At 45.5% G+C, this 26,558-nt stretch overlaps 1 protein-coding gene across 3 annotated transcripts; it reads left to right on the top strand.

Moving 5' to 3' along the window:
- Nucleotides 1-26,558, top strand: Nfe2l2 (nuclear factor, erythroid 2 like 2). Of its 3 annotated transcripts, none has more exons than XM_036185576.1 (5): nt 1-229; nt 22,794-23,060; nt 23,683-23,772; nt 24,370-24,558; nt 24,878-26,558. In XM_036185576.1, exons 1-5 carry the CDS (start codon nt 185-187, stop codon nt 26,099-26,101), a joined length of 1,815 nt encoding a protein of 604 aa, XP_036041469.1. In that variant the 5' UTR covers nt 1-184; the 3' UTR covers nt 26,102-26,558. The 3 variants fall into 3 exon arrangements, with proteins under 3 accessions (XP_036041469.1, XP_036041470.1, XP_036041471.1); XM_036185577.1 differs by having other exon boundaries at nt 2-229; nt 24,391-24,558; XM_036185578.1 differs by lacking the exon at nt 1-229 and adding an exon at nt 1,138-1,288.

Genomic DNA, 26,558 nt, shown 5'->3' with positions numbered 1-26,558 from the left:
CCCCAGGTCCTTGTTCCGCCCCCCAGGGGGCGGGGGGCGGAGCGGAGTGAGCCTGGTCGGACACTCTAGCGAGCCGGCTGACTGCTGGATCCCGGCAGCTCGGTGGAGTTCCTGTCGCCGCTTCACTTCGGCAGCCTACGTCGCCTCGCCGTCGAGGATCCCCAGTGCAGCGCCCGCCCTCAGCATGATGGACTTGGAGTTGCCGCCGCCAGGACTACAGTCCCAGCAGGTGCTGCCCCGGCCCTCGGGCCTCTGGGCTGTGCCAGGAAGCGGGCGGGAGCTCGAGCGGGACAGTGGCCCCGGGAGGGAGGGACGGTCTGAACCCGGACTGCGACGGCCGGGCCGGGGAGCTGCTCCGCCGGGTCGGAAGGGCAACGGGGGGATGGTGGGGCAACGGGGGATAGTGGGGCAGCGACGAGAGTAGGAACCCAGCCTGAGGTCCCCCACGGGGCGCCGGGGTTGGGGTGTGGAGGAAGCCCGTGCTTCGTGGAGCCAGGGGGCGACACCACCAGCTCCGCCGGGTCGGATGCTCAGAGGCGGCGGGAGGGATGGACGCTGGCCGTCTTGGCCGGCGCCGCCCGGCTCTTTCCGGGCCTGCGTGGTTCCCCAGATTCGGTGCCGGTAGAAATGTGCCTAGTCACGGGGCCGCGCTCGGGGGAGCTGAGGTCTCCTCGGCGGCCGCTCCGGAGCCCGTCCCCGCCCCTGGCCGCGACCTCCGGCGCGGTGCGCTAGCCCACTTGGCCGTCTGTGGCTTTCTCAGCCCGAGAGCTGGTCGTCTGTGCGATCACGCCAGTCCGGCTGGATCTAGAAAAGCCCAGCCCTCCGGGGGCGGAAGAGAAAGTCCTCGGTGGCCCTCGTGCTCCAGCGCCCCGACGGGCGGCCGGCGGGCAGGGCTCCGCGCGCTTCCTCGGCCCGGGAGTCCCGGGTTGGCCTCACGTCAGGCGAGGACGTGAGGACCTGGGCGGGCCCAGAGGTCCGAAGTCGGCCGCCCGCGGGGCTGCGCGTTCCGAGCGCCGTGACTCGCGGGACCCCACGCTGCGTGCGCGCGTGGCCGTGGCCTCCGGGTGGGTGACAAGGGCCGGTTGGCAGTCACAGAGGCCCTCGGTTGGCCCTTTCCTGCTTTATAGCGTGCAAACCTTGCCGCTCTGGGGCCAAGGGACAAGTTGGAGCTGTTGATCTGTTGCGCAATTGTTATTTTCCCCTGGGCGGCTTTGTCTTTGGATTTAGCATTACAGAATTGAAATCCCAAAATGTGTAAAGCAGGATATTCTGTTCCTTGCCGTCAAGGGTAAGAGTTGTAGGTTAAAATGTGTTGCTTTTTATACTGTTGGTGAAGTTTTGCTTTTAGCCATTATGTCTCCCTTGTGTCTTTAATACATTTTCCTTTGCTGCTTGAGATTTTTGCCTCCTTGATTTCTTGCATGTTGCGTACTTTTATGAAGACAGAGAGGATGGGACGCTTGCGTTTCATAATCCTTTGTTGATAAGTTTTGAAGATTGTTATGTAAGTGAAAACCAGTTTCTGGTCATACTTCAGGCACTTTTAAAGAAGCAAATGCTTATGTTGTCAAAAATTGTGTCATAATTGGATTTTTTAAAAAAAGAAAACATTTAGCTCAAGGGACTACGTAACTTGGTACACAGAAAGTTAATTTAAATGTAAAATCTTAGGCTGACCCCGAAGGTCCTAATGTAAGCTTTTAGTTACTGACAATGCATTAATTCTCCTCCCTCTCTTGAACTTTCCCCCAGAAATGATTGGGGTTGTAGCCTGGTTTTCATTAGAATGAATAAGTAAACTGTACTTTCTGATCTTCTGTTCTTCATTAGTAATCAAATGGAATGCTTGTCTGGCCACAGGATACACAATGCAAACGAATTTGATTTTAAAGTTTTCTTTACTGTGCAGCGTGTAGCATAACATTTCATGTACAGAAATGGCAGATAAACCGCTTTCTCTTTCATGTAAAAGTTTTTGCTTGCCAACAACATTTCTTGTTATTTCCAGACAGCGATTTAAGTACTTGAAGACTTTGAAAAAAATTAAAATGATAATTCGTCTTAAAGTCATTGTTTGGTAGTCCAGAATGATTTGAATTGAATTGAGCAAATGTTTGGGTAGTTGTAGGAGGATATGGTTTTTAACATGATCAATGATTCTTCATCTCAGGGGGAAAACCATCCATTACTCTGTCAGTGGTGTCTTGAAAAGATAAAATACTTTTGAAGACAAGAGATGAAGTTGATATTGAGCGAGACAGATGAGATTATTTTTAAAAGCCGAACAAAAAGAGAAAGTGGACAGGCCTTTCCTCTAGAATGAATGTTAAGCAAGAACATCTTGACTTTTTAGATAGTGGAACATCTCTGAGACATTACAGCAGCTGAATGTAGGTTGATAAACGCATGACTACATCAGTCTTTTCTGCCTCAAAAGTAACAAGGGCCATTTTGAAATTCCATTTGTATTAACTTGGGTCCTTAAAAACAACTCTGGAAACAACCCTCTTTTTGAGGATTACCAGGGAGAGTTGAAAGCCAGATACATACATGGTTTTTCTTAATATTTATTTTTATTTAGGATGAGTTATGGACAGCAAAGCTGCAGGAGAAAGGAGCACTTGAGCGGTTACACTTATTTCTGGATATTCCCTTCAGCGCAATTGAGCATATTTAAAAGAAGGTATTCATAAATCCATCCTTCTTAGTTTTTCCTTGAACCAGGGTTAGCTTGAGGAGGCAGGAAGAATTTGGAACTTAGATACTAGATAGTAGGTAAGAAAGTGGACACTCCTTTGCAAACCAGGCAATATGGTAATTGCCTCAGATGTGTAATTTCTCAGTAACCCCATAGGGGTAACTTCTTATCTTCAGTTTTCAGGTGAGGAGAGAGGCATGCAGAGAGGTCAAGACTCCTCCAACTGTTTCTTGTTAAGGGAATTCAAGCTTAGCCTGACTGCTGGGGCTCTGAATCTCCACTTCCAAACTGGACCAAAGGGAACTTAAAGCAGGGCCACAAAGCCTCCCTTTTAAGTGGGTAGGTTTCAAAAATAAAATTAACAAACAAACAAACAGGGAGGAGAGGCTGGGAGAATAAAGGCTAGTATCTGCACCTTCCCCTCTTACCAGGGAAGTTCATAACCATGTGAGAGAGAGCGGATCCTTTCAGTGATCCTCACAAAGAGTGAGTAAACCCTAAACCGGCAATGGGATGGTGCCTGTGGTCCTGTCCAGGAAGACACAGAAGCAGGCCTAGGCGGCTTTCATTTGGAGAAGCAGGATATTTTTTTCCTGTAATTATTGTTTTTAAAACAGTGTCTGACCGTCTGCTTCACATTTTCCAATGATCATTTTCCCTTTTTCTTAATTAAATCTTTTAGCTGCCTTTGCTGCCTTGTTTTTGATACGTTCTCCTGTGTTTACTTTGGGGTGGTGATCAAAATTACATTTAGTAAGTAAAGGTGTGTTGTACAGTGTGACCGACAAGGTTAAACTAGTTTGATGGCAGATGGATTTGGGATTGGGGTGGGGGTTGGAAACAGCTAGAAGAAACCTGTTGGCCCAAACTGAACAGGAATGCCCTCTCTTGGTACCTGTGGATTGAGAGCGCAAGTCGATCTGCTGTGCCTGTAGCTTTGAGACTAGTACATTAGAGATTAACTACTTGATTTCCTGGCCTTTATTGTTAAATCTTGTTAGGAATTATTATCTGATTTATCTGAATTTGAATATGCTTCAGGACCTTCGGAAGGGTTTTGTTGGATGATTTACCTGAATTTCGTGTATGTGAGTCCAGATATTTGAACTCTTTAGGTCACCCACTTCACGTGCTGAACACTGGGGTGGAGATGACTTGCTCGAGGTAGTCAGTGGTTACCCTGCCTCACTCCATCTGTGGCTGAAAAAGGAACTGTTTCACTGTGACATGGGCACAGAGTTTCTATTTTGACGATGTGCTCTCCAGAAGGTCCTGAAATTCACTGCTGTTAGTGCCAACAACATTTTTGCAAAAAAGGACTTTAAGGTACCAAGCCAAGACTTGGACAAGTTAGCAATGGTATGGTTTATAAACAGGAAAGCATAAATGTGTTTAAGTTTATGGAAAATACAAGTGCATTCTTTTTTTTTTTTTTTTTTGGTTTTTCGAGACAGGGTTTCTCTGTGTAGCTTTGCGCCTTTCCTGGAACTCACTTGGTAGCCCAGGCTGGCCTCCAACTCACAGAGATCCTCCTGCCTCTGCCTCCCGAGTGCTGGGATTAAAGGCATGCACCGCCAACACCTGGCACAAGTGCATTCTTATAAGAGTTTGTCCCTTAGAAAAACCAAAACAAAATCCTAAACTGGAGTCCAAAACCTTAAACAAAATCCTAAATTGGGCTTCTCTGTATATGCCTTGCTATAATAATATTAAGAATTTTGAGGGGCTGGAAAGATGGCTCAGCAGTTAAGAGCACTGGCTGCTCTTCCATAGGACCCAAGTTCAGTTCCCAGGACACACATGGCAGCTCAACTGTCTGTAACTTCAGTTCCAGGGGATCTGATGATATCTTCACACTGATGCACATAATGTTAAATAAATTATAAGAAAGATTTCGATAAATGTATTGGCCGGAAGCAGTACAATGCTAATCTATAATTTTTCTAGCATATGAACAATAACACTGGCGTCACAAAGCCTTGTGTTAGAATTCTCTGTTCTGAGGGTGGATGGTTGGGGTGTTGGGGATCAGATCCAGGTCCTTGCACGTGCTAGGCACAAACTCCACGATTGAGCTTACCTCTCCAGCTGTGAAAGTCTGTCTGTGCCAGAATGTAAGCATATTTTGCACAGACTATTGTAGTGTGAAGACAAATCCAGGGCCGGGCAATGGTGGCACATGCCTTTAATCCCAGCACTCGGGAGGCAGAGCCTGGTGGATCTCTGAGTTCAAGGCCAGCCTGGGCTACAAAGCGAGTTCCAGGAAAGGTGCAAAGCTACAAAGAGAAACCCTGTCTCGAAAAAACAAACAAACAAAAACAAAAAACAAAAAAAAGGACAAATCCAGAGCCTACGAAGGATTCTGAGCACCTAGCCCATCTTATCTAGGCCTCTGATGACCGACTCACTCTTACATCGCTATAGGCCAGCAACAGCTGCCTTCTGAAGGATCTGTTTAAGTGAAATATAATCCACCCACCACACAGTTCACCCATTTAAAACCCATCTAGTAGTCCAGTGTGTTTATAGTTACGTAATCATCACTATAGTTAATTTTATCATTTCTAAAAAACCCTAGGCCCACTAGTAGCCACTTCTTATTTATTTTCCTCCAGTTTCCCAAACCCCTGATAACCACTCCATTACTTGTTTTTTCCTTCTGGATTTGTCCATGCTAGACATTTCATAGAAATGAAACATTGTATGACTGGGTTGGCATGATGCTTTGAAGATTCACCTTGTTATAACACGTATCCTGTGTCATTATTCCTTTTTATTGCTGAATACTATTCCATTGTGTGGACATACCACATTTCAAATTGTGGAACATTGGAGTTATTCTGTTTATACTTCCTAACTTTCTCACCTCCAGTATTTCAAATACTGATGCCCAGGTTGATCCTTGCTGCAGCTGGAATCCAGTGGGATAGATGCCTTTAAACACAGCACTGATGCCTAAGCCCATGCCTAGAGATTTGACTGAATAAAGAATTCAGCCTTAGGGACCTAACTCAGTGCCTGGTGCACATTGGAAGTATCCTGTGTTCAGTGATTTAGAAAAGCTGGTTAGAATGCTTTAGTTGTGAAAAGTTCTTGTGTTTGATTACAGCCTGTGTTTCAAGTTACCTGGAGAATGTTTGAAATGCAGTAAATATGGCCTGAGTTCCTTAATACCCCATGAAGATTTGCATGATGACCTTGTTACTAGCAGGCTTTCCCCAAAAGAGCCAGTAGGACTTTTCTGTGGGGTTTTCAGGAGTGGAGATAGCCTGCAATAAGATTGTTGAGGAATGGCATATTAAAAAGGCTGTGAGCGGCTAGAAAGATGGTTGAGGGGTTAAGAGTGCTTGCTGCTTATGAAGAGGATCTGAATTCAGTTCCCAGCACCCTCATCAGATGGCTCACAACTACTGCAACTCTGGCTCCCGAGGACCTGAGCCTCCCACCCCCACCCCTGTACCTGCATGCATTAGCATATATCCCCACACAGACCCTTTATTTTAAAAGGCAGTGAGAGTCAGGAGTGTGGTGGGTCATTCCTGCAATTGCAGCCTCCTAGGGAGGGTTGCTGGCCTTCGGGAAGACAGTCTGGCCTGCAGTGTAGAACCCTGTCTCCAAACAGAATGGAATGCTCATGCTGGGGTGGGTGTTGAATGTGGATTCCCTCACACTTTTCTGTGCTTTGTTTTCTTTTTCCAACGAAAGCTCTGGAATCTCCAAGCCAACTTTTAACACCTCCACTCTTTGATGATGCCTGACTGTTACAGGCAACTTTATAATCCTGACCACAGTACTCCCATTTCGGAGTGATTTTCTGATTCACACATTTGGAACTAGAGTTCGACTGTCCTTGTGGGTGCAGGAGGAGTGGGGTGGGGACTCCGGTTGTGCCCTCTTCGGCTGGCCAGTACACTCCTTGCACACTTCTGCCCTCATAGCTACTTGTTGGGGTATATTTAGTCACCTGTTAGGAAGATGGTAAAAGTTTGACTCCTGTTGCTTTAAGATTTTGAAAAGTGGTATCTTATTTTACTTCTATATTTGTTCTTAAAAGACTTGACATTTGGAGTGGGTTAGTCCCTCCCGTATTTGTTGAGAGGAAGGACATGAATGTTGTGACTGTGTTGATTGTGTGTCTTAAGTGACTGGCCCACTGAAAAGGGTAGTTGGAATTTTCCTTTGTCAAGTCTGACGGACTTTCTGCTGTTTTAGGGGAATGTGTAGTAGAGCACATGGATGCAGAACCTAACCTGCCCAGCCCAAGGCATTGAATCAGAGGGGAAGTGGTTGTGGTTGGCGCCTGCTGCGAGCAGAGCCTTGCAGAACTGTGACTGCCCGATGGAATTACTCTGCTGCTGTGGTTCTTCTGGGTGACCAGGAATTTGGACTCGGTTGGTTTGTTTTGCTGTACTGGAGCCAGGGATTCCTTTGCTTTGTTTTTTCTTGAGACAGGCTCTCATGCTGTAGCCCAGGCTGGCCTTAACCTCCCTCCGATCCTACTTCAGCTTCCCCAGTGCTGGGTTTACACCACCCTGTGAGCTCACCTTGCCTGGTGAGCCAGGGAATCTTCTTGTTTCTGTGAATAGAGAATGTTGGAGAATCGTGAAATTTCGTTGTTAAACCATTAAAGTCTTGGTAATGAAAATCACCCGAAATAAACAGACCAGTTTTTTATCTGCAGTAGGAAAAACTGCCACATTTTGAAGGTTTTATTTTTGCTGTTGGCAGTTCCCAATGAAACAGTGAATATACATTCAAAGATACCCTTTTAAAGGTCAGCTTTACTTTGTGCTGCTGGCTGGTTGACCTGCACCAACTCTTATGTTCCGAGTGGTTCCCAGGCTGATAGCAGGCCTTCTCTAGAGACAGTCTCACATGTCACTAGAAAATATCTACCTGGCTTGAAGCAGTTGGTTCTGACTAATTCAGGGGCCACTCCCTGGAATGTGGGGGGAGGCGACTAGGCACCTTAACACTCTTCTCATTGACCTTCACAAGTACAGCCCTCTATCTCCAGAGATGTGGGTCAAAATGGTTTCCTTCTGTCCCAGCCTTCAGGAAGTCCAGAGCTCAAGATCTGTGTATTGTGTGATTCAGTTGTTCAAAGTTCATGTGATAAGGCTGTGGCTGTAAAGTGTCGGTGTGTACACCACAAAAGACAATAATGGAGAGAGAGGACACTTGTATCTCTGTTACTAATTCACCCTCTCCCTGTGAAGATAGCCAATTTCTGGTATCCTGAGGTGTCTCAGGGCATGCAGTTCTAGAACCTGTGGGTACTCAGATCCTCCTTGTAAAATATGCATGCTCTAAACACATCCTTTCTTACTCTGTAAATTATCCGTAACTCCCTGACACTGTCTAATGAAATGTAAATGCCCCATAAAGAGTTAAGTTGTTAGGGGACAATAAAGCAAGCACAGTACAGACAGATTAAAGAATTCTCTCAGGGGCTGGAGAGATGGCTCAGAGGTTAAGAGCCCTGGCGGCTCTTCCAGAGGTCCTGAGTTCGATTCCCAGCAACCACATGGCTCTCAACCATATGTAATGAGATCTGCCCTCTTATGGCCTGCAGGGGTATGTGCAGATAGAACACTGTGTATATAATAAATAAATAATTAAAAAAAAAAAAACAAAACAACGAATTCTCTGAGTTGAGGTTTGCTTGAATCTTCAGTGTAAAGTCAAGGTTATGGAGGACCAGATACCCTGCAGCACCGGCAGTTTCTGGAATGGGGGGAGATTCACCTCTGGTTTGTTGAAATCCTGCTAGTACCAGGCCCTAGATGAGTTCTGGTACTTGCCCTTAACAAAGATCTACATAGAAGCTGGCAAGATGGCTCAGTGGGAAAGTAAAGCGCTTGCTGTGTGAGCCCGACATCATGAGTTCAGTCTCTGGAACCCATGTAAAGTGGAGGGAGAGGACCTGCGCAAAGCTGTCCTTGACCTCCACACACGGGTGATGCACACAGACATGTCTACAGACACATGTTATATGACAGCAATAATAAGTCTATGTAGATATCCCGTTACAGTTGACAGGAGCTATTTGGAGTGGGTAAGCTTCTTTCCAGGATCACACTGATGCATGTGACAGACAGGGAATTTGCATGTCCCTAATCCCTGCTTTCTGGCTCCTGGTTTCCTGCCTCACTCCTTTTTCATTCTGTCCTTCTCTAAAGGAGAAAGTATTTTCTTTTGTTAGCGGCCAGAGAATGAAGGACTCTTACAGAGTACTAGAGAGTTCTGCCAAAGGGGCAGTGGGTGCTCCTGTGCCCAGCTTCTCCATGGAGAACAGACCCATGGTACAGTAGCTACCAGAAGGCCCCACCCTCTGCCTCCTGTGCTTGGAAGACTCCTGGTGCGGGACGTTTACTGTCTTGTTTGTAGGGAAATCTGCCATCTCCTCAGAGAGTGAAAGGAGACAAAGGAAAAGAGACCATAGGTGGCCCCAGAGACCAGGCACATTTTCCTGATTCAAGAAGAGTGACTGGCCCATTTCCTTTCCCACCGAGGACAGTTTTGCCAGATTGGTTTGAACACGGACATAGTGGTCTACAGCTGCAAGGAAGCGGCCCTGAAAATAGGATTTAACATTCTTGTTTGGTATATAAGGAGAGAGAGAGAGATAGAAACCATGCCATATTTGTTTTTCCTCATGTTCTTTTAACCTGAAGAAGTCTGATACTGAGTGAAGTCAGAGCGAGGAAAGCTGTGAATGGCTGACTAGGTTGGGATGGCAAGTTAATGGCGAGGCCACAGTAATGGCGAAGCCAAGGCAACAGCTCAGTGTTTTAGAAAAAGCCAGTCTGTGGGTGCAGGCTCCCCTCTCTGACCACTGTGAGGGAAGTAACTTAAAGAATCACCTGGTCAGGATTGTAGACTGATAGATTAATTTATTTTCACTGTATCCCTGGATTGCACATGTCTGGCGTTTGCTTTTTGGACAGACTCTCCATGGTGGCAAAGTTAGGCTTGAATGCTCTGTGAAATCCAGGATGGTCTTAAGCTCACAAAGTCATCAGTCTTCTACCTCCTGAATGCTGAGATTCCAGGTCTACAGCACATGCCAGCATCCAGAATTCTTTTAGTGAACATTCCAAGACGCTGTCACAGTTGTTCTCTTTTAAAAACTAGTGCTAAGGCTGGGAATCTAGTTTGGGAATAGTAGATAAAGTACTTGCCTAGCATGCACAAGTCCTCAGTCCCTAGCAACATACCCTACTATTCCCAAAAGATAATTGTTTTTATCTTGAAAGGTGTGTGTTGAAAGGGTGTGTAGACTAATATTCTTAAGATACGTTAGTTCTTATACTCAATAATGTTCAAGTATTGCTATAGGAATGGAGTTGAATAATTTTCCTGTGACTGGCATTTGGTCACGAATAATATGAAAAATGTGCTTTGTTATTTTGGTAATTTGAACTGTAACCTCAGACCTCATGGTTTACAATGAGAACATTGGATTGTGAGACTAAATAATGTATACTTATTGCACAAATATTCATGAGGTCTGCGTCCGGACTGGCACGAAGGTTTGCTTTAATCTCTCAAGATAGTACAGCAATTGTTCTTCAAGGACGAGAGTTTCTGAAATTGCCCTTTCTAGTTACTCTAACCCTTTGGCTCTTTGTACTACTGAATTACAGGGTGTGTTTTATACGGTGATTAGTGTGATTTCATTAATGGTGTCTGTTCTGCTGGGGTATACATATTCATGGTGCTTGGCATTTGTTTAGTAGTTGCTCAGTAAACACGAGGAGGAAGTCTGAACTACTGTCTGAGCTTGGTACTCTATATAAACACTGAGGCCTTGACAACATCACATAAGAAAATGTCACTTCTGCCTTGGTGCTTAGGGTATCTAGAAAGTGGTAGTGTTTTGACAGGTTTTTGGATTTTTTCTAGCCTGCAGATTTCATGTTTTCAGCTTAGAGGCTCCTTAGTAAAGCTGGAGAACAGAGCAAGCATGTGCTGAGAAGGTTAACCTGGTGGGTGTGGGTGTGATGGCGGGCCTCCAGTTCTCCTGTGTGCTACACCGTACCTGGATCACAGAGCCCTGGAGGCCTTGGGAGGTTTTAGATAGAGGACCTGATTTGGGTTGATCAAGGAAACTTTTGTGGTGGATCAGAAGATGGGCGGGCAGGTTGGAGGCTGGGAGATGGTGAGAGGCCTGTGCTGTACAGTAGATGTGGATGATCTGCTAATGGCTTCGTCCATTTGCCAGCCCATGTACTGAGGATCTGCGGTTGTTAGCTAAGTCGTACTTTTTCAGCTTTAAAACCAGAGGTAATGGGACACGCCTGCATTTCCAGTATGTGGGGAGTGGAGGCAGGAAGACTGGAATCCAGGGCGAAGGTATGCTACACCTCATGTTTGAATCCAGGCTGAACTACATGAGAGCCTTTCTCAACTCCTACCCTCGCTCCCAAATCTCCCCCACCCCCAAGACAGGATTTCTCTGCATAGGCCTGGCTGTTCGGGATCTCACTCTGTAGCCCAAGCTGACCTCAAACTCAGAGATCCACCTGCCTCTGCCTCCCGAGTGCTGGGACTTAAGGCGTGCATGTGGCCAAAAAATACTTTTTAAAGCAAGTAGATTGTCTTCATAAGTCACGACATGAAATCAGCTGTCCCAGGCCGGCCTCACAGGGCCCACAGTTGCATATCCGGGTAGAAACCCACACTCTTCTTTTCCTGAAGTGTGTTGTGGTCTGCCATAAATGTCCTGTTTTCCACATCCTTTCTATGTGCTCTCTGGCCTTACTTACTATATAGAGAGCCTGGCTGGAAACTAAGTCGCCGGAGACTGAAGGCCAACCCTAGCTGGGCTCCCTTGGGGACCCTCCAACCTGTTGCTGGATTCCTTATTATTAAATGGGTTAATAAACCATCATCTAGGAAGCCTTCCAATCCCATCTCTTCACTTGCACAGAATTTCTTACTCGGGATTCTGGCCTAGGAACCCTGGGTCCTGTCCAAACAACTGGATAGAGAAGTTTGGAGAGCAGCAGTGAGTTTGGAGGAAGGTTAAAGCCAAATGCAAAGAGAGCAACCATCTCCTTGTCCTCTCCTCATCCCCACCCTCCATTAAAGGCTTGAAAGTATTGTTTTGTAATATCTCTTCCAAAATAACTTTGGCCTTTAAAGTCAGCAGAGCCGTAGAGACAAAGAAAACCTCCTGGGATCCCGAAAGAGAGATGGCCCAGCTGAAAGGCATTTGTGTTGCCATAAACAAGTTATGGTCTCACCTTCTATTTTTCATGCAGTAGCTAGACCCAGAATCCTAAAACGTAGCTGCTTTCAGTCCCTGGCATTTCTTACAGGGGATAGACTTATTAATAGTGTTGTTGTCATGCCCTGGCCTTCTCCTTTACAGTTTAAAGACTCGTTTATACTTTTTCATTGAAAAGATGGTCTGTGAAGACTGGCGGTATCTTGGCTTTCTGTTGCGTAAGACCCCACTGTGAGGGTGGGTGGATGGATTAATAGCAAAGCTGCTCAGTTCTTCCAAGCTAGAGGGTGCTGTCCATTGTCTGAGCAGCCTCCCCAAGGAAGGGGGCTGGGGAGTTCAAGCCTGTGTTCTAGAGTGGATGAGAGCTCTGCACGATCACTTGCCTGCTTTGGATCTCACTGTCACTGCAAGAGATGTTTGCTGGCAAAGTACTAAAGCTCTTTGTGCTTCCATTTCCTTACTCCAGAGTGACGGTGACATACTGCCTGCTTGGTGGATTGCTGTGCATCCAGACGAGGTGGTACACATTTGGAACACAGTTTTTGAGCACGTAGAAAGTATGTGGTCAGTGGTGGCTGTTATTGTTGCAATGTAATGCCTACTTTATTGGGACTATCCACTAATGTAACCCTCCATTTTCAAAGCTCAGTGTGACCAGTGTCTCACGCAACTATAGAGTGGGTTTAATTAAAAGATGAACATCAAGAAAAGGATGCCTACATTAGTTTTAAGAAAATGAACCTTACATACTTTAATTTTTTAATTTATTTTTATTTATATGCGTTGGGTGTTTTGCCTGTATGTATGTCTGTGCACCATATGTATGCCCGAGGCCAGAAAAGAGCATCACATTCCCTGGGAATGCCATTACAGCGGTTGTGAGCCTCTGTGGGTTCTGGAAGAAAACTTGACCTATCTGGAAGTGCTCCTAACAACTGGTTTAACTGACTCTCCATCCCCTAATAATCCTTTATAAGAGACCCAAATTGCTTCATAGCAATCAGTAACAATGGTGAGTGAGTACCATAATGCATTTTCAAGCTTACGCATCTGAAAGTAGTTGAAATATAATTCCCAAGCTCAGGGTTAGTCTTTATTTGGGACAGAGCGTAGGATACATCCAGTTAGTCATTAAGAGCCCTCTGTGATTTAGATTAACACCCGCTCTTTAAGAGAATCGCTAACAGATACCTGGAGTGTTTGGAGGGGCTGGTGTCCACACTTGTAGCACATAGAAGCATCTGCCTAGATGGAGAACGTCTAAGGAGTGCAAGCGCCCAGAGTGAGGGCCACCGCAGAGCTGTGCTGCCCAGCATGGCAGTCACTAGCCACTTGGCAGGGGTGAGATGTGGTGGGTGAAACTGAGAAGCTGGAGTTTTCGTTTTATTGAACGTGACATTTACAAAGAGTAGAAACTACTTTTCTGTTTTATGTACCTTAGGCAGCACTCCACAGCTCAGGAGTGGGGCTAGGGTCTTGTAGGCACACCTTTGTCGTTTGGGTAAGACTGTATTTCCTGCTGGCTTGTGGGTAAGATTATTGTCTTGAGCTGGAGTGTGTTTAGCACTTCTAATATCACAGTAATTTTTGTTACTTGTTAAAATAATATTTGAGCAAATTGGATTAAATACATAGTTCAAATTAAATTTATTGTGTTGTTTTTGTTAGTGTGCCTAAGCTGCAAACAATACCATTCATTACTAACATTATATTTCTTTTAGAGTTACTTTAGTGCATCCTGTAAGTACTTAAAATTACTGTATATTTTTACATTAAAAAAATAATTTTCTTGGGGCTGAAGAGATGCCTCCGAGGTTAAGAGCACTGGCTGTTCTTTCAGAGATCCTGAGTTCAATTCCCAGCAGCCACATGATGGTTCACAACCATCTGTAATGAAATCTGGTGCCCTCTTCCGGCCTGCAGGGATGCAGGCAGAACACTGTATACATAATAAATAAATTTTTTTTTAAAAATTCAGTTGTATTTTGGACATCATAAAATCAGAAACATTTAGAGGAATGTATTTTAGAGGTTTTGCAGTCCAACCCCACCAATATAGGTGCAGAAACCAAGGCCGAAGGTTTCTATAAGTCAGTAGCTCCCAGTCCTAGGTAGGGCTGGAACCTGGTCATCTTTATGGTGACTAGGCAACACAGCAGACTGGAGCGTCATTCCCTTCCCGTTACAAACTGAAAACGGTCCTTAACACATTCCTTACCACAGCATTGCAGGTGATGAAGAATGCTGCCACCTGCTGAGTCCCGTCCCGTGTCCCGTCCCGTGTCGTCGTCCCCGTCCCCCCCCAACCCAACCCCCCCCAACCCCCCAATCCCCCCCCCCCCCCCCCCCCCCGTGAAAGGATGGTGTGTTCAATAGGTATTCACCACGTGTGTCATTCCTGGGCAGCAACACTTGCATGAGCGGATGGGGGAGCGACAGTAATGTTCATATTCCCACATTTTGATCATCCACTTTGGAGAACTCCATATTGGTTTTCCTATTCTTAAGTCACAAAGCCAGAGATTTTTGTTTGTTTTGTTTTTGTTTTTTGTTTTGAGACAAGAGTTTCTCTGAGTAGCCCTGGCTGTCCTGGAACTTGCTTTGCAAACCAGGCTGGCCTCGAACTTACCTGCCTTTGCCTCCTGAGTGCTGGGATTAAAGGCTTTGAGCAGGCAGCAGCACCATGCCTGACTCAACGCCGTAGGTTTTTAACCAGAGCCATAGCTTTATTCTTTAGGGAAAAGCACAGAATGGGACTTCGTATGCTTCGATAGAGCCGGCATTACTTAGGAGCCGGGTTGTATGGTGCTGTTTGCAGAACTGACTTGAAGAGACCGTCTGCAGCTACATTAAACAAACCCAAGGGCAGATTAGAGTTTTACTTTTTGAAGAGTGAGAGGAAAGAGAATGGATGTTGTTCTGATTTCCCAGGCCTGACTTGATGTCGCTGACCGTAAGCCCTCAGGTGTGGAGATGGGCAGCTTGAGCTGCAGGCACAGCCCGTGTGCAGGCTTCCTCTTTCTGTGTTTTCTTCCCCTCACCCTCTCACAGGGAGGCAAAGGAATTACATGACGTAAGATGCAGGTGAATGTTTTGTGGCTTTCAAGCTCACGAATGTCAGGGCCAGTGCCCAAGAGCTGTCTTTCTCCAGGAAGAAAAGGCCTGTGCCTGATGCCCACTTTTGGGGAGCTGCGGATCGAGCAGTCAACTGTGTTGCTTTTAATGAGTAGTGGCCTGCATTGCCTGATTTGGGGCCACACTAGTTTCGGGCAGTTTGTGGAAGGTCAGCTTACTCTTGAGGCGTACAGGCTGTGGTGGAGGGGGGGGGCAAGGGTTGAGAGGTTCTTGCTGGGTTAAGCAGAGGCGCAGCCTTGGAAAGCCACATGCTGTTCAGAACTAACTGCTGGTGGGGAGACAGGCCTCCTGGAAGAGTGCAGGGTTCACGGAGGGAGGCCTGATCTGATCAGATGTCAGCTGGGTTTCTGATAACATGATTTCACAGGCTGTTAATTTAGCTTCACAAGTAAATGAATTTGCTTTTTGTTTTCTATTTTAATTGTTTTTTGGTTTTGGTGTTGTCCTGTTTGAATTGGTTTTTGCTGTGTAGCCCAGGCTGGGCTCCAGTTCACATCAGTCCCTCTTTCTGCCTGTGTGTCCCCGAGTGCAGGATGACAAGGTGTGTGCCAGCCCACCTGGTGCCAGTGCTGTCAGGGTCTTTCCAGAGAGAGGCACGGTAGTGTTTGCGTTTCCCTTTCTAATAATTTATTTAGGCGGGTGGCACACGCCTGTAATCCCAGCACTCAGGAGGCAGAGGCAGGCAGATCTCTGTGAGTTCGAGGCCAGCCTAGGCTACAAAGCGAGTTCCAGGAAAGGTGCAAAGCTACACAGAGAAACCCTGTGTCGAAAAAAACAAAAAAAAAATTATTTAAATTTGTTTTACGTGCATTAGCATGAAGGTGTCAGATCCCCTGGAACTGGAGTTACAGACAGTTGTGAGCTGCCACGTGTGTGCTGGGAATTGAACCCAGGTCCTCTTGAAGAATAGCTAGTGCTCTTAACTCCAGCTCCTCCTCCTCCGTTTTTTGCCTGCTTTGGTATGAATGTCCAGTTACCAAGGTGCCGGAGCATGTGGAGAGTCCACCCCCTTCCTTCACCCACAGAAGTCGCTGGCTGGAGCCCTAGCTCTGTTGGTTGCTAACCTTGTGATTTGAGAGCCCCACCCCACAGCCTCCGTGTGCTCATTAAGACATGGAGGTGACAGTGTCATAGAGGAACCCCGGGCCTGGGGAGGTGGCTCAGTGGCTAAGAGTGATTGCTGCACAGCTACGAGGACCCCAGTTTGCAGTCCAGCACTCACAGAACAAACTCGCCACGGCCTTGCCTGTAACCCCAGAATCTTGGGGGAAGGATTGCCAGAGCTTGCTGACGGCTGTCCTGGCCCAAAACCACGAACTCCAGATTCAGGGGGGACCCTGCCTTAAAGAAGTAAGGCTGAGTGATAAGACCCCCTCCTCTCACATATACCTGCATATGCATCCACACACAAAAACACGTTAAAGGCCCAGGCCTTTAATCCCAGCACTCTGGAGGCAGAGAAAGGTGGATCCCTGAGTTCCAGGACAGCTAGAGAAACCCTGTCCTGAAAAACAAAAACCAAACAAGAAGCGCAAACCATGGAGCTCATTGCAAAGGGATGGTGAAGTAGAGAGAGGCGCATCTTCTTTTCTCTGCCAGCTTGATAGGAAGGATACCATTAGAAAAGTGGACGAGGTAGATGGAACATTTCGGTCCTCTGCCCCTGGGCAAGTTATGTCACCCTCTTTGCAGAATGAGAGGGACATCTAGGCAATTCTGGCAGCCCTCTTGGTGGTAGCATTCCGTGACTGCGTGGCATAAACAGTGGTTCCCATGTGATCTGAGTCACACGTACCAAAAAGTCCAGATGAAAGGAGGAAGTCTCAGAATGAGAATTTTCCTTGAGCTAGAAAACTGGAGCCTCTTTTGGGGTGGGCGTGGGCAGGGAGTTGGGGGATGCGCACAGTTGAGAATGAGAGAAGACACTGCCACTGTCCGAAGGGAGGACCACAAACACAAGGGTGGAGCTCTGCTGACTTTTGTATGTTCTTACTTCCTGGAGTAGCTTTCTTGTTTTTGTTGTTTCGGGCTCAGGCTAACTCATGATCTTGCTCCGGCCTCCTGGGTACTGTGATTACAGATGTGTATGATCAAAGACTCACTTGGGTTGGGCCTCGGGAGTCCAGACTTAACCATTCTGTGGTCAAGGTGTTCGTGGTCATGACTGCTCTATCTGATGACAGTCACTGCTTTGGTTGTGTCTCTGCAGACTTGGTGACACTTCTGTGCTGCTCATCATAGTTCATAACTTGAGTCAGAGACTGCTTGTTTATCTGTGTGACCCTGGCACCTTAGATGGGACCTGTGTGCATGTATCCAATGGGCACATAGACTGATGCCCACTCAGATTCAGGACACTAAGCTTGACCGCCACTGTTGTAACAAGCACCTGTCGACAAGAGGTTTTTTAGCCACTAGTGCATATTACTTCAAGAAACAGTGCTTGCCCTTGCTGTCTTCAGCATCCCATGAAGAAAAAGTAGACCGACACAGGTTGCGTGCCCTGGTACAGCGACAGTGTGCAAATTTGTGAGGTGTTCCTTGTATTAATAGAGTCAAAAAACAACTTATGTCAGGTGGTGGTGGGACATGCCTGTAATCCCAGCACTCAGGAGGCAGAGGCAGGCGGATCTCTGTGAGTTCAAGGCCAGCCTGGTCTACAGAGCGAGCTCCAGGAAAGGTTCCAAAGCTACAGAGAAACTCTGCCTTTAAAAAAAAAAAAACCATATTTGCTGGGTGGTGATTGGCACATACCCTTAATCCCAGCACTCGAGTTGAAAAAAAAAAAGTTAGTAGACCTTTGGAAAGTGCCCTAAAGGTGCCTGCAGTTCATTTAAAAAAGTTTAAGTGTTGTAGTCTAAATATAATTCAGTACATCATACTCATATCTAAAATCCCTCAGTACCACTGACATCACCACAGCCATGTCTTAGATCCCAGGGCCTCTGTCTGACTGCAACATTTAGTTCTTACCCATCCCTCAGGCCTCGGTGGACTGTCCTGATTGTTGCTATTTTTAGCTATTTGTTAAATGATTAGAGCTTAATAGAGCTTGAAGGTTAAACTAAATAATTTAGTTTGGGGACCCTAAGAGAAGATAGAGGAAAACCCGAATTGTTTAGAAGCATCCAAAGTTTCTGTGAGGAGCCTCTGACTTGAAGTCTCCTTTGTTGAGCTGACTCTGTCAGAGAGGTCAAGGGTGAAGACAGCAAGGCCCTCGTCTACTGAACTTATTTCCACTTATGACATGAAGTAGGCTAGGAAGATGAAGCCAGTGTACCTGAAGGCCCCTTGGGTAGTGGGGTGCATGTCATTCTATCAGTAACTGAAGGGTGTTCATCAGGTGCTTTCCCTCATTCTAAAGATAGCTTGTCACATTGAGCTGTTCTCCTGACAGAGCAGCAGCCACCCTTTGGTAACCCCTGTAAATCCCTAGCCCGGCTTTGCTCCACCACAACCACTGTACCTCTCGAGAACCACGAGTGGAACTTCTCATGGAAAAGTCAGAGCTGTGTAGGCTCAACAGCAGTGGGGTTACCCACTGTTTGGAAGTAACTAAATGTTCTTTGTGATTCCATTCTGACCACATGTTAAGTAGGCCTCTGGAGAAAGCCCGGGTTCTGACTGCCTTCACTGTCCAGTTTTGCGTCATCTTGCATCATGCGTCGCAGGCTATGGACAGTGGAATGAGTGAGAGTTCCAGTAAGCTGGCTGGATCACATTTCTTAGGTTGAGTGAGTCATTGCTAAGAACCTTGTTTGAGAACAGGAAGCAGCCCGTGAAAGTGCCTGCACATGGTGACCTGCCAGACTCAGGAAGCAGACCACTCTTTAGCTTGAACAGTAGCGGAGGCTGCTTCGCGGCCTAGGGAACGGCACATCTGGGGTCTAGGCTCTAACCTTGCAGAGTCATTTGTGCCTGGTGTGAATTGGGGAGTTTTATGTGGTTAGGAATCTACTTGTTGGTTGTTGAGGGAGGATTTCTGTAGGAGGAAATCTTGGGTCAGTGCTGAGTGTTAAGAGTCTGCCAAGTATATATGAGTTGCTTAACCAGGTCTTTCTAATGTTGCTGTGGTTACAGACATAAACGTAGCAATATTTCTGCTTGATTTAGAAAGCTGTAAGGCCCTCTTTGACCCCACACATTTCTGTGTTTTTAACTGTTCTGTGTGTTTTAATCACCTATTTCACAGTAGTAACACAATCAAGAATTAGAAAAGTAATCCACTAGAGCCAAAAATGCTTGGGTGTGGGGCCAACTGCTGTGAATGCTTGGTCTCTTCTGCCGCCGCCGCTGGAATGTTGGTTAAGAACAATTGGCATTGTTTTGTCCACCGTGCAGTGCAGTGTGGGACAGGAGCCTTGAGAAGTAAGTGGGTAAATATGTTAGTTTCTGATAGCTCTCATCTGGATGCCTTTCAGACTGCAGAACAGGAGTCATGTTTTCTATGTGATTTTATTCAAAAGCATTTGGGTATTGTCTATGGAGGGGGAGCTAAACCAGATTTACTTTCTAAGTGAATAATACGCTCACCTGGACATCATAATGAGGTATATGAGAAGACAACACAACCAAGTTCTCTCCGGGAGTTCTAGTGACTAATATTTAGATGAAGGAGAGAATGCGGAGAAACAGACATTTAAACTAAGGTTGTTTTCTTAACAAAAATGCATGACTTTGAAAATGTGTGTATTTCAGAGTGTGTAAACACCTGTAGCCCCAGCATTTGAGAGGTTGAGTCAAGAGGATGAGGAGCTGAGGTCAGCCAGGGCTTCATAATGAGATCCTGTCTCAAAGAAGAAGAAAAAAGGAAGGAAGGAATAAGAAAGTTTCCTTTAAAGTTAGAAGCAAAGATCAGTGTTCACTTTGGGCTAACTGACAGGACAGTTTACGATTTTCAGCAGTGTGTGAAGATACTGTTCATGTGGGGCTGGAGAGACTGCATGGTGGGTAAAGGCACCTGCTCCCAGCTGACAGCCTCAGTTCAATCCTTGGTACCACATGGTAGAGGGAGAGAAACCCCTCCTCTAAGCTGTTCTCTGACTTCTAGTCATACTTTGTGGCACATGGCCCCCTCCCCATAAAATGTATCAGAAATCTTGTTTTAAGATATGATTTAAAATATTTTATTGATATACCAAAGTCTCAGTTTACTGAATAGCTTTAGTTTAGAATGAGAATATCCTTGCTTTTTTTTTTTTTTTCTTTTTTAAAATTGTCTAGGCTTGGGGCTGGAGAGATGGCTCAGCGGTTAAGAGCACTGGCTGCTCTTCCAGAGGTCCTGAGTTCAATCCCAGCAACCACATGGTGGCTCGCAACCATCCATAATGAGATCTGGTGCCCTCTTCTGACCTGCAAGCATATATGTAGGCAGAACACTGTATACATAATAAATAGATAAATCTTTTTTAAAAAATTATCTAAGCTTGATAAATGTTCAAAGAATTAAAATTGTCTTGAGACACAGTATGGCTCCAGTGTTCAGGGTCTCTATCCTTAAACAGAGATGTTTATTTCAAAACGGCATGAATTTGTTGTCCAACTGAAGAGTTCCCTGAATCCCTGATGGATTACCCAGATGGCAAATGATGAGTACACATTCTGAATATAACTTTGTTAGAGCAGATGGCGATGCAACATGAGTTGTCCAACATTTTGTTTCCTACTGTCTTCTGTGTAAGCCAAGTCTGTAGCAGAGTTTGGAACACAGTCAGGAATCTATAAAGAACAAATAGAACCTTGAAACAGTAAGTGGCAGGCAGCATTTGTTCGGTGTGCATGAGGCTCACCACCCCTGTGCTTGTATTCCCCTAGGGCAGCTCTTTCCAGTCTAAGGAAATACCTGTTGGCAAGCTGTGCCAACTCTTCCCTGCCTCTGATTTCCTCCCCAGACTGTCTTTTCGGCTGTCCCTCCTGGGGACCCACACGGTGGGGGTAGGCAGCTAGCAGCTCTTCACAGCTTTGGCATGGAGCAGTTTTAGTTCTCCTTAGGTACTTCCCTTCCCTGCTGTCTGCTGTCATGCTGTGGCGGGCGGGCGCCACCCTCGGATTTCCTCTTAGACTATGGTCAAGCTTCAGAACAGTGGGTCAGGGATGGGGCTTTGTGGTGTAAGTCATGCGCCAGTCACAGGGTTCCTTACGGGAACTGCTCAGTATTTGGTCATTACAGAAAACAGCACTCGGGCTGTGGGCCTCCCAGGCAGTGCTTCAGGTTAACAAACTTTTGTTTAATGCTTTTCTCCAGTGTTGTGCTTTGAATATTTCATGCAGTATCCAATATCTGAAGCCAGGTCATCATTACACACACTTTGGGAACCTGGGGCAAGAAGATGGCTGTGTGTTCAAAGCCATCTCGGGCTCAATATGAAACCCTGTCTTTTTTTTTTTTTTTTTTTTGGTTTTTCGAGACAGGGTTTCTCTGTAGCTTTGGAGCCTGTCCTGCACTAGCTCTGTAGACCAGGCTGGCCTTGAACTCACAGAGATCCGCCTGCCTCTGCCTCCCGAGTGCTGGGATTACAGGCGTGCGCCACCACTGCCCAGAGAAACCCTGTCGTAAGAGGAAAAAAAAAAAAAATTTCAGACATTCTCCTTCTGAAACTTGTGTGGAAATCTAAAACAACAAAACATGTTAGGCACAAGAAGAAACTCACTGCTGCTACATTCTGACCAGAATGTCTGAATTCAGCCTATGACCAATATTACTCTGAACATGGCCAATCTGCTTTGATGCTAAGCAGAATCAGCCCTGGCTTGTACTCACATATTACGTGCATCCAAGTGCCCACAGAGGCCAGAAGAGGGCATCAGGTCCCCTGAACTGGAGTAATAAACAGTTGTGAGCCACCATGTAGACGCTGGGAATTCAACATGGGCCCTCTGGAAGAGCAGCAAGTACTCTTAACTGATGAGCCATCTCTCCAGCCTCATTTTATTGTTTTCAATATAGATGATATAGTAAATGGAAGTGGACTTCAACTTTCTACCTTTTTAGACTTTTCTAAAAACTATAGTTATATGTCAGAAAAACTGCTTTGAGGCTGGAGAGAAGGCTCCAGTGTCAGGCATTGTGACACATACCTTAATCCTAGCACTTTGTGGGTGGAGCAGGACTGCTTGGGCTACAGAGTGAGACATTATCTCAGAGTGATAATGCTAATTAAAATGAAGTCTTGGCCTCTCTTTGTAAGATTTCCCCATGTCTTAAATGTGATGTCTTCAGTCTTTCTAGAACAGTAGTTGTTCTAGAGAGACTTTGAGGTGTGAGGGTCTGGGTCAGAGGTGTGGTGGCTTTTGTACACACTGCCTTGATACTTCTGTAGGTAGTAGGCAGTCCTCCTTACTGATTTGTTCATGACTTAGATCTGTTTCTCTGTAAACTGGGTATTTGCTGATCAAGTTAAAGCCAAAGCCAAATCCTCTCTCAAACCTGAGTGGCTCTGTATCTGCTATCATTTCTATTCTAAATATGAGATTTTAAAACAAACACTAATGTGAAATGTGCATAATTTGTCTATTTTATTGTTGCTTAGTCATTAATGATTCAAATTGTGACTAGAATGGGTGGCTGTAGATAGATACTGTTTCTTTTGTGAATAGAATTAACAGTGCTCTTCTAGATGGCCAGATCTGTATGTATTCTCCTCCATCAGTGATGGCATACAGGGAATTAAGCCATGTGGATCACATTAACCATGGTTTCTCCTTCCTTTTCTGTCATAAACACAGGACATGGATTTGATTGACATCCTTTGGAGGCAAGACATAGATCTCGGGGTAAGCCGAGAAGTATTTGACTTTAGTCAGCGACAGAAGGACTATGAGCTGGAAAAACAGAAAAAACTTGAAAAGGAGAGACAAGAACAACTCCAGAAGGAACAGGAGAAGGCCTTTTTTGCTCAGTTACAACTGGATGAAGAGACCGGAGAATTCCTTCCTGTTCAGCCAGCCCAACACATCCAGACAGACACCAGTGGATCTGCCAGCTACTCCCAGGTACACTTAGTGCTGAGGAAGTGTGTGGTGGGATTGAAGGAAAACTCAAAGTGGACCACCTGGATTCGAGTTCTTAGTCTGCTGTCTACCATGTCTTTTGTGACCCAATCAAGTCCCAAGCTAGCGTCCTGAGTTCAGTACCTGAGCTCCTCTTAGGAAATCCTTGTGATGATCAGGACAAGATCGCAGGGAGCATTTTGTGAATTTCAGAAACATCCTATTTCCCAGATGTACTGTTGGTAGTAAAGTCAGTCGGCATTGCTCACAGTGCTGTGGCAGGCATGGCCCTAGTTGTATGAATAACTAATTTAACTGAACTATGTTCAGTACTGTGATTCCCGTGTTATCTGTCAAGGATTAAATCATTTACCCAGATCACTCAGAAAGTTAGGGATGGTTATTGCCTAGCACAAGGCTCTGTGTTCAGTCCCCCAGCACTGTTTATCAAGGGGGGTAAGGGGCACTAAAATTTGAACCCAAGTGATCTGGTTGGAACTTGGGCAACAAACTGATTTAAAGTATCATTGGTTTATGAACAACTCTTGATGCTATGCTAGCAGGGCTCTTGGGCTCAGCAGTGGATCTTGTAATGAATTCTTCTGTGCCTTTCCCTTTGATCCAGGTGGCCCACATTCCCAAACCAGACGCCTTGTACTTTGAAGACTGCATGCAGCTTTTGGCAGAGACATTCCCATTTGTAGATGACCATGAGGTATAAAAATGTTTGCTATGGGGTTAGGGATTTAGCTCAGTGGTAGAGCACTTGCCTAGCAAGCGCAAGGCCCTGGGTTCGATCCTCAGATTAAAAAAAAAAAAAAAAGTGTTTGCTTACCAGCAAAACTTCCTTATCTGGTGTAAGTCACTTTTGTGTATCCCTGGTGACGAGAATAGAAGAAAATTTTAGAAGGAAGAATTTGATCAAAGAAGTTCTTTGTCAAGGGAACTGTACAGGATAGGTACAGCTGGAAAAATGAATCAGAAGAATTTTCAGTAGAAAATGGATATAGGTATATAAAATATTTTGGCTAGTAAAGAGCAACTGTTAGGCAGTACTTCAGTTAACAATTTTAATCTATTGTTTGAAGCACTCTGCTAGAATAATATAGATAGAAATTGAATCCTAATGATTACTTTTATCCATTTTGAAATCTACCCTTAAATACATGGGTAACAGCCTAGTAGACTGTAATGTGGAGTCATTGGGGAAGAAGAATAGAAGCAGTGGTCAGTAACAGGGACCTGCAGACCCCGCTGCTGTATGCTCTGCATGCCTTGGCTCTCATTCATGTAAACGCCTTGTTGATCTTAGGTTTCTTCCCCCACATTTCAGTCGCTCACCCTGGATATCCCCAGCCACATTGAAAACGCAGTCTTCGGCACCCGGGATCAGGCTCAGCCACTGGACAGCTCTCTGGGGGCAGCCATGACTGACAAAGATGGCACGCAGCAGGACATGGAGCAAGTGTGGCAGGAGCTCCTCTCCATTCCCGAGTTACAGGTGCGTGAGCTCCAAGTGGGTGTTTCCTGGGCAGCCTTTAAATTAAAGTGCCACCTCCTTAGAGGAAGAATTGGGCGGGTGTTTAAAAGCTTCCCAGGCTCACTTAACTTAACACATACAATTTTTAGTAAAGCAAGCTGAACATTTCAGGATAGATTCATTCGAAGCCTGAAAGCTAATTTAGAGCTCTGACAATCATACCTACCTATTGCAAATGAGAGTTAGTGCAATCACTGAAAAGAACACCTTGGGGATGGGGGTGAGAACAGATCTAAAAAATACCTAGCTTTTCTTCATACCATCTGAACTTCTTTTCTAGTGTCTTAATACTGAAAACAAGCCACTGATTGAGACTACCACTGTGCCCAGCCCAGAAGCCGATCTGACAGAAATCGAAAGCAGTTACCATTTTTACTCATCCATCCCCTCCCTGGAGAAAGAAGTGGGCAGCTGCAGTCCACATTTTCTTCATGGATTTGAAGATTCTTTCAGCAGCATCCTTTCCACGGAAGATGCCAGCCAGCTGAGCTCCTTAGATTCCAACTCCGCATTAAGCACAGATTTTGGCGATGAGTTTTATTCTGCTTTCATAGCAGAGCCCAGTGGTGGCGGCAGCATGCCTTCCTCTGCTGCTGTCAGTCAGTCACTCTCTGAACTTCTGGGCGGGCCTATTGATGTCTGTGATCTGTCACTCTGTAAAGCTTTCAACCAGAAGCACCCTGAAAACACAGCAGAATTCAATGACTCTGACTCTGGCATTTCACTGAACACTAGTCCCAGCCGAGCATCCCCAGAGCACTCTGTGGAATCTTCCATTTACGGAGACCCACCGCCTGGGTTCAGTGACTCTGAAATGGAAGAGCTAGATAGTGCCCCTGGGAGTGTCAAACAGAATGGTCCTAAAGCACAGCCAACACATTCTTCTGGGGATACAGAGCAGCCTCTGTCACCAGCTCAGGGCCACAGTGCTCCTGTGCATGATGCCCAATGTGAAAATTCAACCAAAAAAGAAATGCCCGTGAGTCCTGGTCATCAAAAAGTCCCATTCACAAAAGACAAACATGCAAGCCGCCTGGAGGCTCATCTCACAAGAGATGAGCTTAGGGCAAAAGCTCTCCATATCCCATTCCCTGTTGAAAAAATCATTAACCTCCCTGTTGATGACTTCAATGAAATGATGTCCAAGGAGCAATTCAATGAAGCTCAGCTTGCATTAATCCGAGATATACGCAGGAGAGGTAAGAATAAAGTCGCCGCTCAGAACTGTAGGAAAAGGAAACTGGAGAACATAGTGGAACTGGAGCAAGACTTGGGCCACTTAAAAGATGAGAGGGAGAAACTGCTCCGAGAAAAGGGAGAAAACGACAGAAACCTCCATCTACTCAAGAGGCAGCTGAGCACCTTGTATCTTGAAGTCTTCAGCATGTTACGGGATGAGGATGGAAAACCTTACTCTCCCAGTGAATACTCCCTGCAGCAGACCAGAGATGGCAATGTATTCCTGGTCCCCAAAAGCAAGAAGCCAGATACTAAGAAAAACTAGGTTCGTTCAGGAAGATGGAGCCTTTTGTTTTGAGCTAGTGTTTGTTTTGTACTGCTAAAACTTCCTACTGTGATGTGAAATGCAGAAACACACTTTATAAGTAACTATGCAGAATTATAGCCAAAGCTAATGTAGAAATAATATGAAACTTTACAAAGCATTAAAGTCTCAATGTTGAATCAGTTTCATTTTAACTCTGAACTTAATTTCTTAGGGCACCATTTGGGCTAGTTTCTGTGTAAGTGTAAATACTACAAACTTATTTATACTGTTCTTATTTGTTACATTCATAGATTTATATGACATCTGGCTAAAAGCAAATTATTGCAAAACTAACCAAACCACTATACTTTTTTATATACTGTATGAGCAAAAAAATGACCTTTTTATATTAAATCGTTTAGCTCTGACAAAAATTAAAGGAGCTGGCACTAATAAAGGAATATCATGACTTAAA

The sequence above is a fragment of the Onychomys torridus genome, chromosome 4 (genome assembly GCF_903995425.1).
Source record: "Onychomys torridus chromosome 4, mOncTor1.1, whole genome shotgun sequence".
Lineage (NCBI taxonomy): Eukaryota > Metazoa > Chordata > Mammalia > Rodentia > Cricetidae > Onychomys > Onychomys torridus.
The sequence above is the reverse complement of the archived record's forward strand: the minus strand, read 5'-3'. Positions and strand labels throughout refer to the sequence as shown.